The following is a 14,689-nucleotide window of genomic DNA, read 5'->3' as shown; positions in this document are numbered from 1 at the left end:
TAGATTAACTCCTGCCATAATAGTCCACAACTTATAGGGACATAAATTTGTAGAAAAAATACCATACATTATAAATAGAAAAAAAGTCAATAAAATTTGAATAAGTAAATATTGAGAATATATATATTTTATTCATTTATATTTTTATTTAAATTTTGTTACTGTGCAATGTTATCATTATTGTTTTTGAAATCAAGGTGAGCAGCGGAATAATGCCAGTTTTGTTTTACTCAGTATTTCTCTTAATACATTTATTTAGTGCCACCTATTGGCCAAATGGCTAATTAAAGATAAAAACTGGTTATTGCATAGTTTATTTAGCGTTTTAATCTTGACTCATGGATGACAATGTACAGTGAAAGAATGCCATGAGTATTTACATTTTGTTAAGTAGTTGTAGTTTTATATTCATTTCATACCTTTTATGTCTTTATTGGTATTTCAGCAGTGATTACTGCATAGTGCGGTGGTGAAGTGTGTGATTCTGAAAGCCAGCCTACCCGGGTTCAACTCCCAGCTTCGTTGTTGACAACCTTTGAGCCTTGGGAAAACTACTTCATCTGTGTCATTTTTGTTATAAAGCAGTTCCGAGAGTTAACAGAGAACACACAAGCACAGACACATCTCACGTTAAAACACCGCCTGGCACATAGTGAGCATGACAGTAATGTTGTCTATTGCTATTCACAAAAGTAAAATTCACTGTTGTTATTTGCTGAATGTTTTCTCTGTGCCAGACGTAAAGCTGAGTGCTTGACACAGCAGACACTGACAAACACTGAAGGAGTTATTCCTGCCTGAGAATTAATGACCAATGAGGTTTGAGGAATTCAGAAGACCTCCTCAGTGTTACATGATTTCTCAGTAGCAGTGTTGGGGTGTGGGGGTAGCTCCTTCTCACTTCCAGGCACATGCATTTAACCATTTCCCTATATTGACTGTTTGGGGAACAAGTTATTAATTACCTGTAATGTCATTTTTCCAATAACAATCAACACATTACTGATCAGGCACAACACCAGAATAACTAGAAGCACAATATTTTAAAAGATTATCCTATTTTTAAGACTTTTAAAATAATTGTTTAATGTAATATTATTAATATTTAAAATGTGCTATCATTACGCTGTTTTCACTGTATGTATATCACTACAGATTTCATGTTAGATTATAGGAAAAGATACAAAAATGAAGTTACTATTTCATTTTTTTCCCAGAAAACATTGCTATTGTCACTGCTATCAATTTACTTTTATCATCTTTAAAATTAGGTTATTATATACAGACCTAAAGCATAAAGTTTTTGTAAGGAATGAATATATGTTTGTCTCCAAAATTCAAACTTCGAACACAGAAGTTTTAACATACTTCACTATTATCACAACTTGTAGCATATTTTAATTTGTGGTTAGCGTCAAAGTGTTTTATAATCTTTCACAGTATAAAATACTTACAGGTTAATTCAACTCCTTAATGTAGCAGAGGCCAGGAAATTTAAAAGTGATATCAAAGCGGCTGGGTGCGGTGGCTCATGCCTGTAATCCCAGCACTTTGGGAGGCGGAGGTGGGCGGATCACCTGAGAGGTCAGGAGTTTGAGACCAGCCTGGCTAACATGGTGAAACCCTGTCTCTGCTACTAAAAATACAAAAATCAGCTAGGCGTGGCAGCATGCCCCTGTAGTCCCAGCTACCCCAAAGGCTGAGGCAGGAGAATTGCTTGAATCCAGGAGGCAGAGGCTGCAATGAGTCGAGATCACACCACTCCAGTGAGCTGAGATCGCACCACTGCATTCCAGCCTGGGTGACAGAGCGAGACTCTGTCTCAAAAAATAAAATAAAAAATAAATTTTAAAAAAGAGTGGGATCAAAGCACTTAAAAAAATAGCATAGTGTTCTCCAAAAACACTATTAGAAACCCTAGGGAACAGGAAAACTCGTCCACGTATCAATAAGGTGTTACTGTGCTCCCTCCTGTGGCTGACGCAGAAACCGCATGGAACGTAACTATCATGAAGGACAGAGACACCCTTGAACCCTCCAGATTTTCATCCATTTTGGAGAATTGCTGGTCCCCATCACCTTCACAGGCAGAGTCAATTGATGAAGAAGCAGTGCCTTTTATTCTACTGTTAATGCTTAAGGAAGCCTGTCAAGGAAGAGTTTCAGCCCCCAGGGTTGGTCTGAGGAGCTTGATCATAGCAATTGCAAAGCCACAAACTTGCCAGTCTGCAACAAAACACAGGGCAGTGAGAAAAGGCGGCACAGCAGCTCAGCTGGGAGTTTTGCTGCTGCCCTGTGGGAGAGAATAGTTGGTGTGAGGCCAAAGCACAGTACAGGGAGGACAAACGGGGGTCAGGGTTGAAAAGAGTATGAGTAGAAAGTAAATAAGGATTCAAAGGAATGTTCTATGCCAATGTTTAAATAAATGTATTATTATAAAATACATTCTGACTATTGCTTACATTAATTCAAATAACTCCCTCCCTTCCAAAATGCAAATGCTATTTTACTGTTCTATTCAGGTGTGAAATCTCAATAACATTTGTTAAGCTTGGGGCTGTGTGTGAAGAGAATGGCTTTCCTTCTCTTATGTGCAAGGAGAGTGCAGTGTCGTGAAGTCCTCTGTCTATTATTGCTTCATGAACAGCAGCCACAGTTTGAGACATAGGATGCTAGTAGCTTGCTTTTGAGGAAAAAGGAGGCTTAAAAATTCAATATGGCATTATATGAGCAGGAGAGAAACTTTCAGACCAAGAAGTATTCCCTGCATCATTGCTGACTATTACTCATCAATTTTATTTTTTAAAACATGCACAGTTCAGTAAAATGTTCTCGTCTCCCACAGGTCATGTGCATCTTAGAAGCCTTTGGACATGCCAAGACCACGCTTAATGATTTGTCCAGTTGCTTCATCAAGTATTTTGAACTGCAGTTCTGTGAGAGGAAACAACAGCTAACTGGAGGTAAGTGCAGCATTTGCCAATGCGGATTTCCTGTGCAGAACCAGCATGCGGCCACGCTGCACACAAGCACATGATGGAGACACCATGTATGAATCAGTGCTGGGAGAAAAAATCTATTCTTCATCATGACCATGTCTGTAAACAGCTTAAGATACTTCTGGAAAGTTTGTGTTACATTAGAACAAGGATCAACAGTCAGGCACTCAGTTGAGGGTGTGTGTGTGTACGTGTGTATGTGTGTATACGTACCTGGGATATCAGGTGATAAGTGCTGAAGTTGTTGTGAATTGAAAAATATTCTCAAATGCAAGCTGGACCTTTTCAAGATGATTATTTTATAGACTGTATAATGAGAAACCAAACCCAAACCAAACATAGCTGAAAGGAATCATCCTTGCTGAACATAGAAACAAACTCAAATACTTTAATTAAATAAGTAATACCTTAGTAGTATATATAATTTTTTCACATAACACACATTGAAATCTATTTGAAATAAAACTGAATCCATATAGTTAAATGATTGAATTAAACCTAAACATCAAAATAATCACCAAACCAAACCCAAACAGACACTGTTTCGTATTTGATTTATTTAAAGTATATTTTATGAAAACTCCTTATTTAAAATTCAACTAATTTATAATTCACCTAGGATTTTACATCTTTCCAATTAAAACAAATTATTCATGCAAATTAATAATATAAATACAATCATAGGTAGAATTTTTGATATACTTGATATTTAAAAAAACTTTTACAACAGCTGTCAGCACTTAAACATTTGCCAATTATTATAAATGATTTCCGAAAGAGCTTAATTTTATTTGGCTTTTTAAAGTTGCCTATTTTCCCTTCAGGAAGCAAAAGTTAGTTTTGACTATAATCTAGAAACAAAAACATTGCATTTTGCAGCAAGTCTGTGTCAGAATCAGATTTCTACTAATTAAATGTGACAAATAACATGCATCAAAAGAGTAAGAAAAGATGCACTGGGCGTGGTGGCTCACGCCAATAATCCCAGCAGTTTGGGAGGCCAAGGCGGGCGGATCACCTGAGGTCAGGAGTTTGAGACCAGCCTGACCAACATGGGGAAACTCATCTCTACTAAAAATACAAAATTATCCAGGTGTGGTGGTACATGCCTGTAATCCCAGCTACTCAGGAGGCTGAGACAGAAGAATCACTTGAACCCAGGAGGCGGAGGAGGTTGTGGTGAGCAGAGATTGCACCATTGCCCTCCAGCCTGGGCAACGAGAGCAAAACTCCGTCTCAAAAAAAAGAAAGAAAAGATGCTTTTAGATGTTGAAGTTAGAAGGTTAAGTTATGCAAAAGGAAAGCTATTTGTTCATTGATTTGTTTTTTAAACGCATGACTTAGAGTTCTGAAGGTCTGCCTTTTTATGAAGACCTCATCGGAGAACTGTCTTGAGCCTCAAGCTCTGGTTTTCCAGTCTCGGTTTCCTAACACCTGGCCAGGTGTGCTCCTCCAGGGGAAAGGGCCGGATTTACTTCTGTGATACTTGGCACAGGTTCCCCGCTGAGCTCTTAGTGACTGGTGGGCTGTGGCGATGTTCTCTAAGTGGGTAGTAAGTTCTCCAAAAGTAGGAAGCTGAAACATTGAAAGCTCCGTGTTCTAGCAGCTTGCCACTCATAGATGTGGCCCAAGGATAAGCACCGCGTCATCACTTGGGAGTTTGTTATAGACGCAGAATCTGAGGCCATACTCCAGACTGGCTGATGGAGACTGCAGTGTAACAAGATTCCCAGGTGTTTCATGGGACATGAGTGTCTGAGAGCTGAAAGCAGGCCACTCGTGTTTATGCACAACTAGTGCAAGGAGGAGAAGCTCACCTGGGGTGTCACCAGCATGAATTTTTCCTCTCAATTTCATGTTTCCTTTACCAAGAGGGAGAGAAAATAACTGACTTCTGAAGGTGTCATCCATTCCTAACTTTTTTTTTCTTTTTTTTTTCCTCTTGTTTATTTTCCTGGATAGAGTTTAGAGGGTCCTTTTCTTTAGGAATGTTAATTTAGAAAATAATTATATATACATATTAAAAAGAACTGGAAAATTTTGTTGTAAACACTGATGAACTGAGCCTTCTATTAATCCACAATCTCAGTGGACACGTGGTCCCTCACATCTTCAGCTAATCAGCCCCACGTACACCTCTGAGGCAGCTTGTCCAGGCAGCTTTGAGACCAGAGGTGATGCATATTCATAATGATGAGCCTGGAGCAGTTCGAGGCCCAGCAAAGTTCTCTGAATCGTTAAGGAACTGTGACCATAATTTCGATATAATTTCAGCCTTGTGTAGAGTTTATTTTTCTCTTACGGAAATGGCAATCGGGGCATTGATGACAGGCGTGCTCCACCTTTCTCCACTTTCCGGATGGCCTTTCTACTCATTCTGTTCCTCTCATTAACATCCTTAATTTATTTCTTATCACCTATGTTTGTTTGTTTCATAGCTTCCTGCTGTGTTCTTTTAAAACTCTGGCCAAATGATTTGGTGATCATTTTTAATGTTATTATTTAAGAGTAATAAACTGCTATAAACAAAGTAACAAAGCCAGTGCCGAAACACGGTAGGACCCACAGGGCCCTGAAGGGGTGAGACTGGGAACTCAGTTGTTTCCTGTTTTTAAGAAGAGAAATAAAAGGAATATGTTCAGAAAATGTTTATCAGGACAGTGAAAGTTCCAATGTCATGTTTTTGGAGTAAAGTGTTGACAAAACTAAAAATGTTTAAAGTGAAAAAGAAAGAACTCAAGAGAAAGAGGACAAATTTCTTCAAGTATCCCTTACCACGTGAAAAGGGTTTTGAGTACAAAGGTATATTGTGCGTACTACAAAGAGCAGGTCGATGTTTCCAAGAAGGAACGTCTTTACTCAGTCATCAGAACCTGCCGTGCAACATCCTCCCGTCTGCCACGCACTCTCTCACGCCTACTCTGGCTGTGCCTAAGCAAGAGGAAGGGGCAGACACCAGCTGGACCAGATAATTTTAAAGATGCTGCCTAGGGCTCAACATTGTTTAAGTCCAAAAATGAAAGCACTCTTTCAGCTGTGAATCTGATGTTCCCATGTCTTCCAGAGTAACTTAGTAGCATGTATTTGTCTCCTGTGCCTGTTAGCATAGACTGAACAGGGTTGATATTAGAATGTGTTAGATGTCAGTGTTTGAAAGCTGCAGTAGCAAATGAACACCAATGTGGTGGCTGGAAACAACAGAAATTAATTGTCTCACAGTTCTGGAGGTTAGAAGTCTGGAATTCAGGTGTCTGTAGATGCACGAGCTCTTGGCTTCTCTGGGGGGACCTCCCCTGCCCATTCCTAGCTCTGATGGTTGCTGCTGATCCTTAGTGCTCTGTGGCTTGGAGATGCATTCCTCCAGTCTCTGCCTCTTTTGTCTCATGGCCTTTTCCCGTCTCTTCTCTTCTCCAAAGGACACTGGTCACACCATACTCCAGTATGGAGTAGGTCATTGGATTAGGACGCTGGTCACACCCTACTCCAGTGTGACCTTATTGTAACTTGAGTACAGTAGTTTCACCCTAAACTAAGGTTTCGCTTTCTGTGGTTTCAGTTACTCGACTTCAACTGTGGTTCAAAAGTATTAAACAGAACATTCTCAAAGTAAACAGTTCATAAGTTTTCAATTGCATATTATTCTGAGTAATGTGATGAAATCTCCTGCCCTCCAACTCCATCCAGCCTGGGAAGTGAATCGCCCCTTTGTTCAGCGTATCCACGATATCTCCGCTACCCACCTGTTAATCACGTAGGGGCTCTCTCAGTTATCAGATGGTGCCAGTTTCCTGGTGCTTGTGTTCAAGTAACTCTTATTTTACTTAATAATGGCCTCAGAGTACAGGAGTGGTGAGGCTGGAAATTTGCATAGGCCAAAGAGAAACTGAAAAGTGCTTCCTTTTCATGAAAAGGTGAATGTTCTCAACTTAATAAGGAAAGAAAACAAATTGTATGCTGAGGTTGCTAAGATCCATGGTAGGAAACAATCTCCTACCCCTGGAATTGTGAATAGCATATTGTTACTACTGTCCTATTGTATTGTTAGTTGCTGTGTTAATTTCTTGCTGTGCCTAATTTATAAATTAAATTTTATCATAGATGTATAAGTATAGAAAAACATCATGCATACAGAGTTTGATACTATCCTCAGTTTCGGGGGTCCACTGGGATCTTAGAATGTAGTAACTGAAGATAAGGGGTGACTACTAGATCTCTGCATTGATGCTGTTCCCAAAGAAGGTTATATTCCAAGATATTGGGGATGAAGACTTCAATATGTAGTTTTTGGGTTTTTTTGGGAATAAAATCCATCCTGTAACAAAGAGTAATGGAGATCCATTGTATGAATTTTTGCTTTAAAATGATTTTCAGTTTAAGAATGAAATCATCACTGCTCAAAAAAATGGGCACCCTGAATACTTTAAGAAGCTATCAGTAAATGATACTTTTGTTATACATCAGTGATACCTTTAAATAATTCAATCTGCTGCCAAGACTGTTTATGAAAGAAAAATAAAAAACACATTAACTTAAACTACTTCACATACATTTTAAAGAGAGCTGAGTCATTCACGTCAGTCCCCTGTAAAAGCATTCTGAATTGTAAATATTCACTAAAATAGTTAATCACATTGGAGTGACGCTACTCTATCTCAAACCAGGTCAAATAAGTGTTGATTACAGATTGAGTTTATACTTTATGGTAGACTGTTTTTCTTTAAATTATCAGCATTTATGAAACAGTTTTTACCATTTTATTGAACAGGGAGTATCATCATCCTAATTTGAAGATTGATAGGTGCTGTTTCTTTCGTTGTTACTATTAGTTATACTTTTATAATTTAATGTCAAATCTTTCATCAGAGATGTAACCACAAATCATAATATAAAAAATACCAGCCTCAGTTTTAGGAAACACTAACTATAGATAAGTAAGGACGGTTTCTTGTTTGGGGGAAAATGTAATTTATAAATAACATTCTAGTCTGGCTTCTAGTCCAGTGTTTTCCCTGATCTGATTATTTATTTTAAAATATGATTATTTAGGTTCGCTGGTGTAAGTGCCACCCTCCTTCACGATTGAGTGACTTACAAAACATGTTACTATCACTGCACAGACAAGTTTATAAAAAGTTATTGTAGAAATAAAAGGAAAACTTTGCCAACAATGACTTAGTTTTAGCCATACAGCACCTTTTATTTGAGACTTAGGGTAATTTGCTGATATCATTGCCTGAGTCCCTACCAATTTGTATTTTTCATCTGAGCATGCAAACAGGTTTACATTGGGTGACATACAAATCAATTGATGATATTAATGGCATCTTCTTGTATGTTTTCCAAAAAGTTTTGGTCCTGAAAATATGTGTTTACAGATTATGTGTAACATAAGTATGCAGTAAAGTATTTTGTAGGGCTATACAGGTTTTGTTCGTTATGAAAAGTGGGGGAAATAGTTTCGTCTCCTTCAAGAAAGAAAAGTTCCTGTCTTTGTCCTTCCCATTGGCTTCCAGAAACTTCCAACACCCACTCTCATCCTGTTGCACCCATCTCCTTATGGGTACATGACCACTTAGGATCTGTTCCTGGAAAGGGAATGACAGTTCTTTCTCTTCTGCACAAGATCATTCCTTGTCTTTTAAGGGTACAAAACCATAAATTTTCATTCACTTTTGAGTGTGTGCAGTTTTTAATATAGTACACAAAACTGTCTCACCGAACATGCACAGATAAAGTAAAATAATATACTGTCTTCATTCTTACCAAATAATCACTTTATTGTTTTGGATCTTCAAAAATATGTGATAGCAACATTTTTAGTGAGCTCTTTCTTATTCTAATTTACTCGCAAGTCACCTGTTTCCTGGGAGCAACAAATCAGGTTGTAAAACCATCTTCATGCAAGGTAGCTGGGCACATGGAAAAGGGCCTTCTAGATCAAACTGCAGGTTGGCCATTGGGTTGTAAACTCAGGTGAATAGGTGAATGTCACTGATTCTCTTTACCCGGCTATAAAATTAGGGGACTGGACTCCATGGTTTCCTGTGTTCTTTTCAGCTGCTTTTTATTTAATTGGAAATAAACCACTTTTGAAGTTGACTGTTTCTAGTATCATGATGGAGTTATTAATGGTTTAATCAGGCTGCCTCTGCAAAGGAGCCAGTGCTAATAAAGGGGTGCCAAGAACACTGGCCTCAGTGCATCTTCATAAATCTTATTTGGCTGAGGGGGCTTGTGAAAAGAGCATACGATCAGCCATGTCCCAAATCTCACTTAGCAGCTAGATTTTCAAAACAGTTATTCTCATTATCAAGGTAAATCTTAGCTGTTGACCAGATAAGTTCTCAAACAAGAAAATGGTCTCCTCTTCTGGAATATTCATCATTGAAGAGAATTCTGTTCACCAAAAACAGGGTGAACGACTTTTAGAAGAGCTTACTTGTGAAGAACTGGAAGACATTGAGAGTCCATAAGGCCTTGCTTTTAACTGCACCCAGAATATGCAGAGGGCCAAATTCATCACCATCGGCAATTCATTCAGCGAGCTCAAAAGGCAGATGTTTGCTTGATTCTAAGCTCTGAGTTCCCTCTATAGTCCTTAGGAGCCACAAGGCCTGGGGTTGAGTCCTGGCTCGTTTACTTTGTGCCTGCGGGCCTTGGGCAGCTCACTGGATCTTCCATACCTCATTTTCTTCTTCTGTCCAAAGGGGATAACTATCACCCCAAACTCCTAGAGTTTCCATGAATATTCAATATGTTAACATTGCTCTTTAAATCACTCACTGTTTTCTTTTTCTTTCACTTTTATTTCAAATCTTAGATTATCCCTTTCCCAGAAGTAAGTGGGAGGAACTCAAAAGGGAGGTCCAGAGTCCCCATGAGGAATGTCAAGAATACGTGGATTTTGATGTTTGTGCCCTGAAAATATCCAAGTGTATTTAAGTTGAAATTGAAATTTACTAATGATAGAAAATATCTTCCAGTAAATGTAGCCAGGCTATGTGTTCTATTTAAGAAATTTAAACCTTACTGTTACTGGAAATGAAATGGAAAATATATTAAGGCCTTTGCTTTGTGTTTCTTCCAAATCCTGTTGTTAAATAAAGTAGAGGCATAATAACAGATGAATAATCATCTTTGTTACCATCATCAATCAGTCTTAGAATTACATACTTAGCAGGACATTCTTTTAAAAGTTTCGAAGTGCTTTAGTTGATCTTATGTGAAGAGCAGCATCCTTTATTGCAAACAGCCTGGGCTTAGGAGACAAGACAGTTGGGCTTCAATGTGAAAAGTCCTGAACAGAATTTTAAATGAGGCAATGTTAGAAGGACACTAGAATAGTGTGTGGTACACAGTAGGTGCTTTAAGTGGTAGCAGCTTCCTCTTGGAGTCAGAGGAATCTTGGAACCTTCACGTCTTTTCTTCTTCATATTACAGATAGGAAAAATGAAGTCCAGAGGGATGCGAGGATTGGCAGTGTCAGACTCCAGAGTAGGATCCGTCCATTTGACTCCTGTGGGAAGCACTTTCACTTAGGTTACACCGCCAGAGTGATGACCACCCTAACCATGAATAATGAGATGGAAAGAAATGCATAGGTGTGAAAGGGAAAATATTTGGCTATCCTAATTAATTGATAATATGTTTTTGGTGGTTGCTAATTGAAGGCATGACAATACTTTCTGGGAACAGGCCCTAAGTGGTCAGGTACCCATAACTAGATGGCTGCGACAGGGTGAGATTGGGTGTTGGAAGTTTCTGGAAGTCAATGGGAAGAACAAAGGCAGGAATTTTTCTTTCTTGAAAGAAAGGGAAGTTTATTTCCCCCACTTTTTTTCATAATGAACAAAAGCTGTATAGCCCTATGAAGTACTTTATTGCATTTTATGTTACATATAATCTGCAAACATATATTTTTTCAGCACCAAAACTTTTTGGAATACATATATGAATATGTGGACACTTGTAGAGAATTACAAGAATGTTTCTAGTCAAAAGTATTTCATACATAAAAGAGCTTTTAAAACATAGAAGTCTTGATAAGTCAAGAACTGTTAATAGAATGTTTCTCTCTATGTATGAACACTTACATGAATGTGTCCTTAAACCTGTTTACCTTAGAAGCCCATCATCCTCCTTCCATTTTTACCATTTCATTTCAGACACAACAAAAAGTCTGCATTTCTCCATTTGAAGGAATATTAGAGTTTCATGGCAATTTGAATTTTGGGCTGTCTTGTGTTTGCTTCCATCTAAAAGCTCACTCAAGATGTATACATATTTTGAAACCCTGCTGATCAGAATTCTGCTAATCCACAGCAATTTTATTCACTGCTGGAGATGAGCTAACCAGGTTGATTAATAATTACACTGTTTTTGAATTTAGATGAAAGATATCAAAGTGACTCCATGATGTGGAATTTGATTAGTTTTGAATACTGCTTCAAGCAGAGTTTGCATATTGGCTGGGATAGCTGGGGGTTAGCCAACCATTTCTCCAAGAATGGTAGCGAGATGACTGTTTCATTCTCCCTTCTCATCTGGTATTTCATGCCTAAAGGTTAGGAACAAAAGGAAGATAATTTTATTTAAAATGTCTTTAGGTTTTTAAAGAATATCCTCTTGAGTAGTAAATTAATTCAAGATGAATATTATTAATATTAAATAGAAAATGTTTCCAGCGAAGAATTTAAGGAGGAAAAAAAGAAAAAAAGTGTTTAAAACTTAACTTGAAATTACCACCTAATTGATTTTCATGGATACCTGTGCACACACATTCGAGCACACGTGTTCATCCACTGAGGTTTATTGCTAATTCAGGACTTGATACCACTCCCATTCTAATTTTACCATCACCTTGGGGCTTTTCTGTCACCAGTGAAAGGGGTATTTTGAAAGACCTTTTCTTTATGCCCTCCTGGCGACTTTTCCCAAACTTGTCTCTTTAGACAACTTACCGTACTAAGGGATATTAAATTTGAAATTTAAAAAACTCTGATAATCATTCTGATTAGCTAAATTGACCACTTACTAAATGCATTGGAAGGCACTGTAAATAGTGGTTCTAGTTGTTAGAACAGATTTGCTGCATACAATTAAATTGGGAGACACCACATTTTTGCTTTTAGTGGCTGGACTTTAGAATAATGCTTAGCAAATTCATTACATGAGATTTTTTAAAAGTTCAAATGTATGAGATAATTATAACCATTTGCCTTTCTAAGAACTGCCATTCTTTAACACCCCTCACCCAAATAATATCGATATTGGATTCTTACTTCAAAGAGGAAAATTGTAATAATTCACATTTGCATTTAAAATTGAAGTACAGGTCTGGCGTGGTGGCTCACCCGTGTAATCCCGGCACTTTGGGAGGCTGAGGTGGGCAGATCATTTGAGGTCAGGAGTTCAAGACTAGCCTGGCCAATATGGCAAAACTCCATCTCTACTAAAAATACAAAAATTAGCTGGTGTGGTGACACACACCTGTGGTCCCACCTACTCAGGAGGCTGAGGCAGGAGAATCACTTGAACCGGAGAGGCAGAGGTTACAGTGAGCCACGATCATGCCACTGCACTCCAGACTGGGCAATAGAGTGAGACTATGAATCAAAAAGTAAATAAATAAATAAATAAAAATTAAATTAAATTAAAATACATAATCTGATTATTCATAATGATAAAAATAAACCTATATTAATTTTTAATGCTCCAGAAACAATGAAATTTGCAGCAAGCTAAACATACAGTCATAATTTTAACCAATTCTAGCTTCTGAATTGCCGACCTTCATATGTAAAGCAAAACTGAGGCTGTGATTACCATATTGCATCTTTTTGGCCTTGTTAATCAACTACTATCAAATAAATTTCAACACCTTATATTTATGAGTTGGGTTATATTTTATTTTATTTTGTAATGGTTTGAAAACAGAGGGCTAAATAAACATTAGATAGTAGTCCTATTACTGCGTGTGGTCAGAATAAAAGGAGAAGATGACTGCACACTGTTCACACTGGACCTGTGTTACTTTATAGACACCTCATCTACCTCATCCTCAAATACATTCTGTATATTAAACTGTATCTGTGTGAATTCACATTGCATTTTCCTTTGCTGCAGTGGGTTTCTTCTGGTGTTTCTGGCAGTGAGGGACCATGGTCTATCTCCCTGGGCCTTCATAGTGTGGCCAGGGAGATAAACCTGATTTCGTTGCGGGGAATGCTTGTCAGTGCCTTCAGTGGAGCACTTTTTGAGCAGTGTATGTTAATATCCACCCTACCAACATGGCCGGGACTCTCAAACAGTGAGATATTAATGAGGAAAATTCCAAAGCTTATTTCAAAGCCTTTGTTACAGGCAAGAGCAAATCTTGTTCCAGATTATATTTGTGCACCAAGTTCTTTGTTGGATATGGGACGAGGAAGGATGTCCCTTTCAACCACGTCTTTTCAGCATCATATTGAAAGTCCTAGCTAATGCAAAATGACAATAAAATAAAATGTAAATAGATGGGAAAGGGAAAAATCAACAGTCCTTGTATCTGTTGTAATTAATTAATATGTGTTAATTTATGGAAATGAAATGAATACTCTGCCATTTAACAGAATTACTTTTCTTTTCCCAACCAGCCAGAATTTATACATATTTGCTAGAGAAATCCAGACTTGTTTCACAACCTCTTGGCCAGAGCAATTTTCTCATTTTCTACTTGTTGATGGATGGGTTATCTGCTGAAGAAAAATATGGACTTCATCTTAATAATTTATGTGCACACCGGTGAGTAACTAAGTATTTTGTATCTAAAAGCTATGCCTTCAAATTGTGATTGTAATTTGGTAGTCTTAAATTATCTTCTTACTTTTCAGAGACAAAACGGTGAGTAAAAGATAACTGTTGGATACTGTTAGGTTGAAACCATCCACATAACAAGGTTCCAACTGTTTGTTGAAAGTTTGGGTGAAGTTGTATGTGTGTGAACAGACTTATATTTATATTTTACTAGTTTTCAGATCAGAAAAAAACTTATGCATATATAAACTCCTGTACTCCTTTTAAGTATTTTGGCTATAACATTAGTTCTACATTCCTAATTCATGGCCCTGTTTTGAGATAATGGGCAATATTATTTGAGTAAGTATGATTATTCATTGGTGGAGGAAGGTTTATCATGGATTGAGGTGCACAGCACACATAACCTGAGGGGCTGATTTCCTTTACTGGAGGCAGAAAGCACTTGTGTTAAAATTAGGATGCCTTGGTCATACGAGAACGATGGGAGTGACGGGCCATATCGACAGTGAGTGAAAAATGTTTTCGCAATGTTGCACTTCTGCTAACCGACTGGTTTAGTGCATCTCCGCCACAGGGATTGGTCCAGATTTGCATTAGGATGAGAACAAGAAACAATATGGGGAATGAACCCTGTTCAGAAGAGAAGTTGGTGGGAGAAGAGCGCAAGAGAGAATTGGATTCTGATCCAAACTCAATTCAGTGGCAGGAGATGTGGGAACTAGACTGTGAGGGACATGTGGATTGACTTCAGATACCTGCTGATACCTGATTTATGGCTTATTGGGCGTTTATTATTAGGTCTAGAGGAATGGTGTGAGTTTGCACAATATTAGGAGAACTTTTGTGAGAAAAATAAAGGATGCTATGGGAGAAAACATACCCCCCCCCCCCCC

At 38.0% G+C, this 14,689-nt stretch overlaps 1 protein-coding gene across 2 annotated transcripts in view; it reads left to right on the top strand.

The window, feature by feature from the left end:
- The window catches only part of MYO16 (myosin XVI), a 626,143-nt gene that overhangs the window by 301,200 nt on the left and 310,254 nt on the right, over positions 1-14,689 (top strand). For both annotated transcript variants that reach the window (XM_023217640.2, XM_023217641.2), the window contains exons 15-16: positions 2,846-2,963; positions 13,634-13,781. In XM_023217640.2, coding sequence (XP_023073408.1) covers positions 2,846-2,963; positions 13,634-13,781 — 266 coding nt within the window. The remainder of the gene's footprint in view (positions 1-2,845; positions 2,964-13,633; positions 13,782-14,689) is intronic.

Source organism: Piliocolobus tephrosceles, chromosome X (genome assembly GCF_002776525.5).
Source record: "Piliocolobus tephrosceles isolate RC106 chromosome X, ASM277652v3, whole genome shotgun sequence".
Taxonomy (NCBI): Eukaryota; Metazoa; Chordata; class Mammalia; order Primates; family Cercopithecidae; genus Piliocolobus; species Piliocolobus tephrosceles.
Note: the sequence above shows the minus strand (reverse complement) of the source record. Positions and strands in the feature narration are given on the sequence as shown.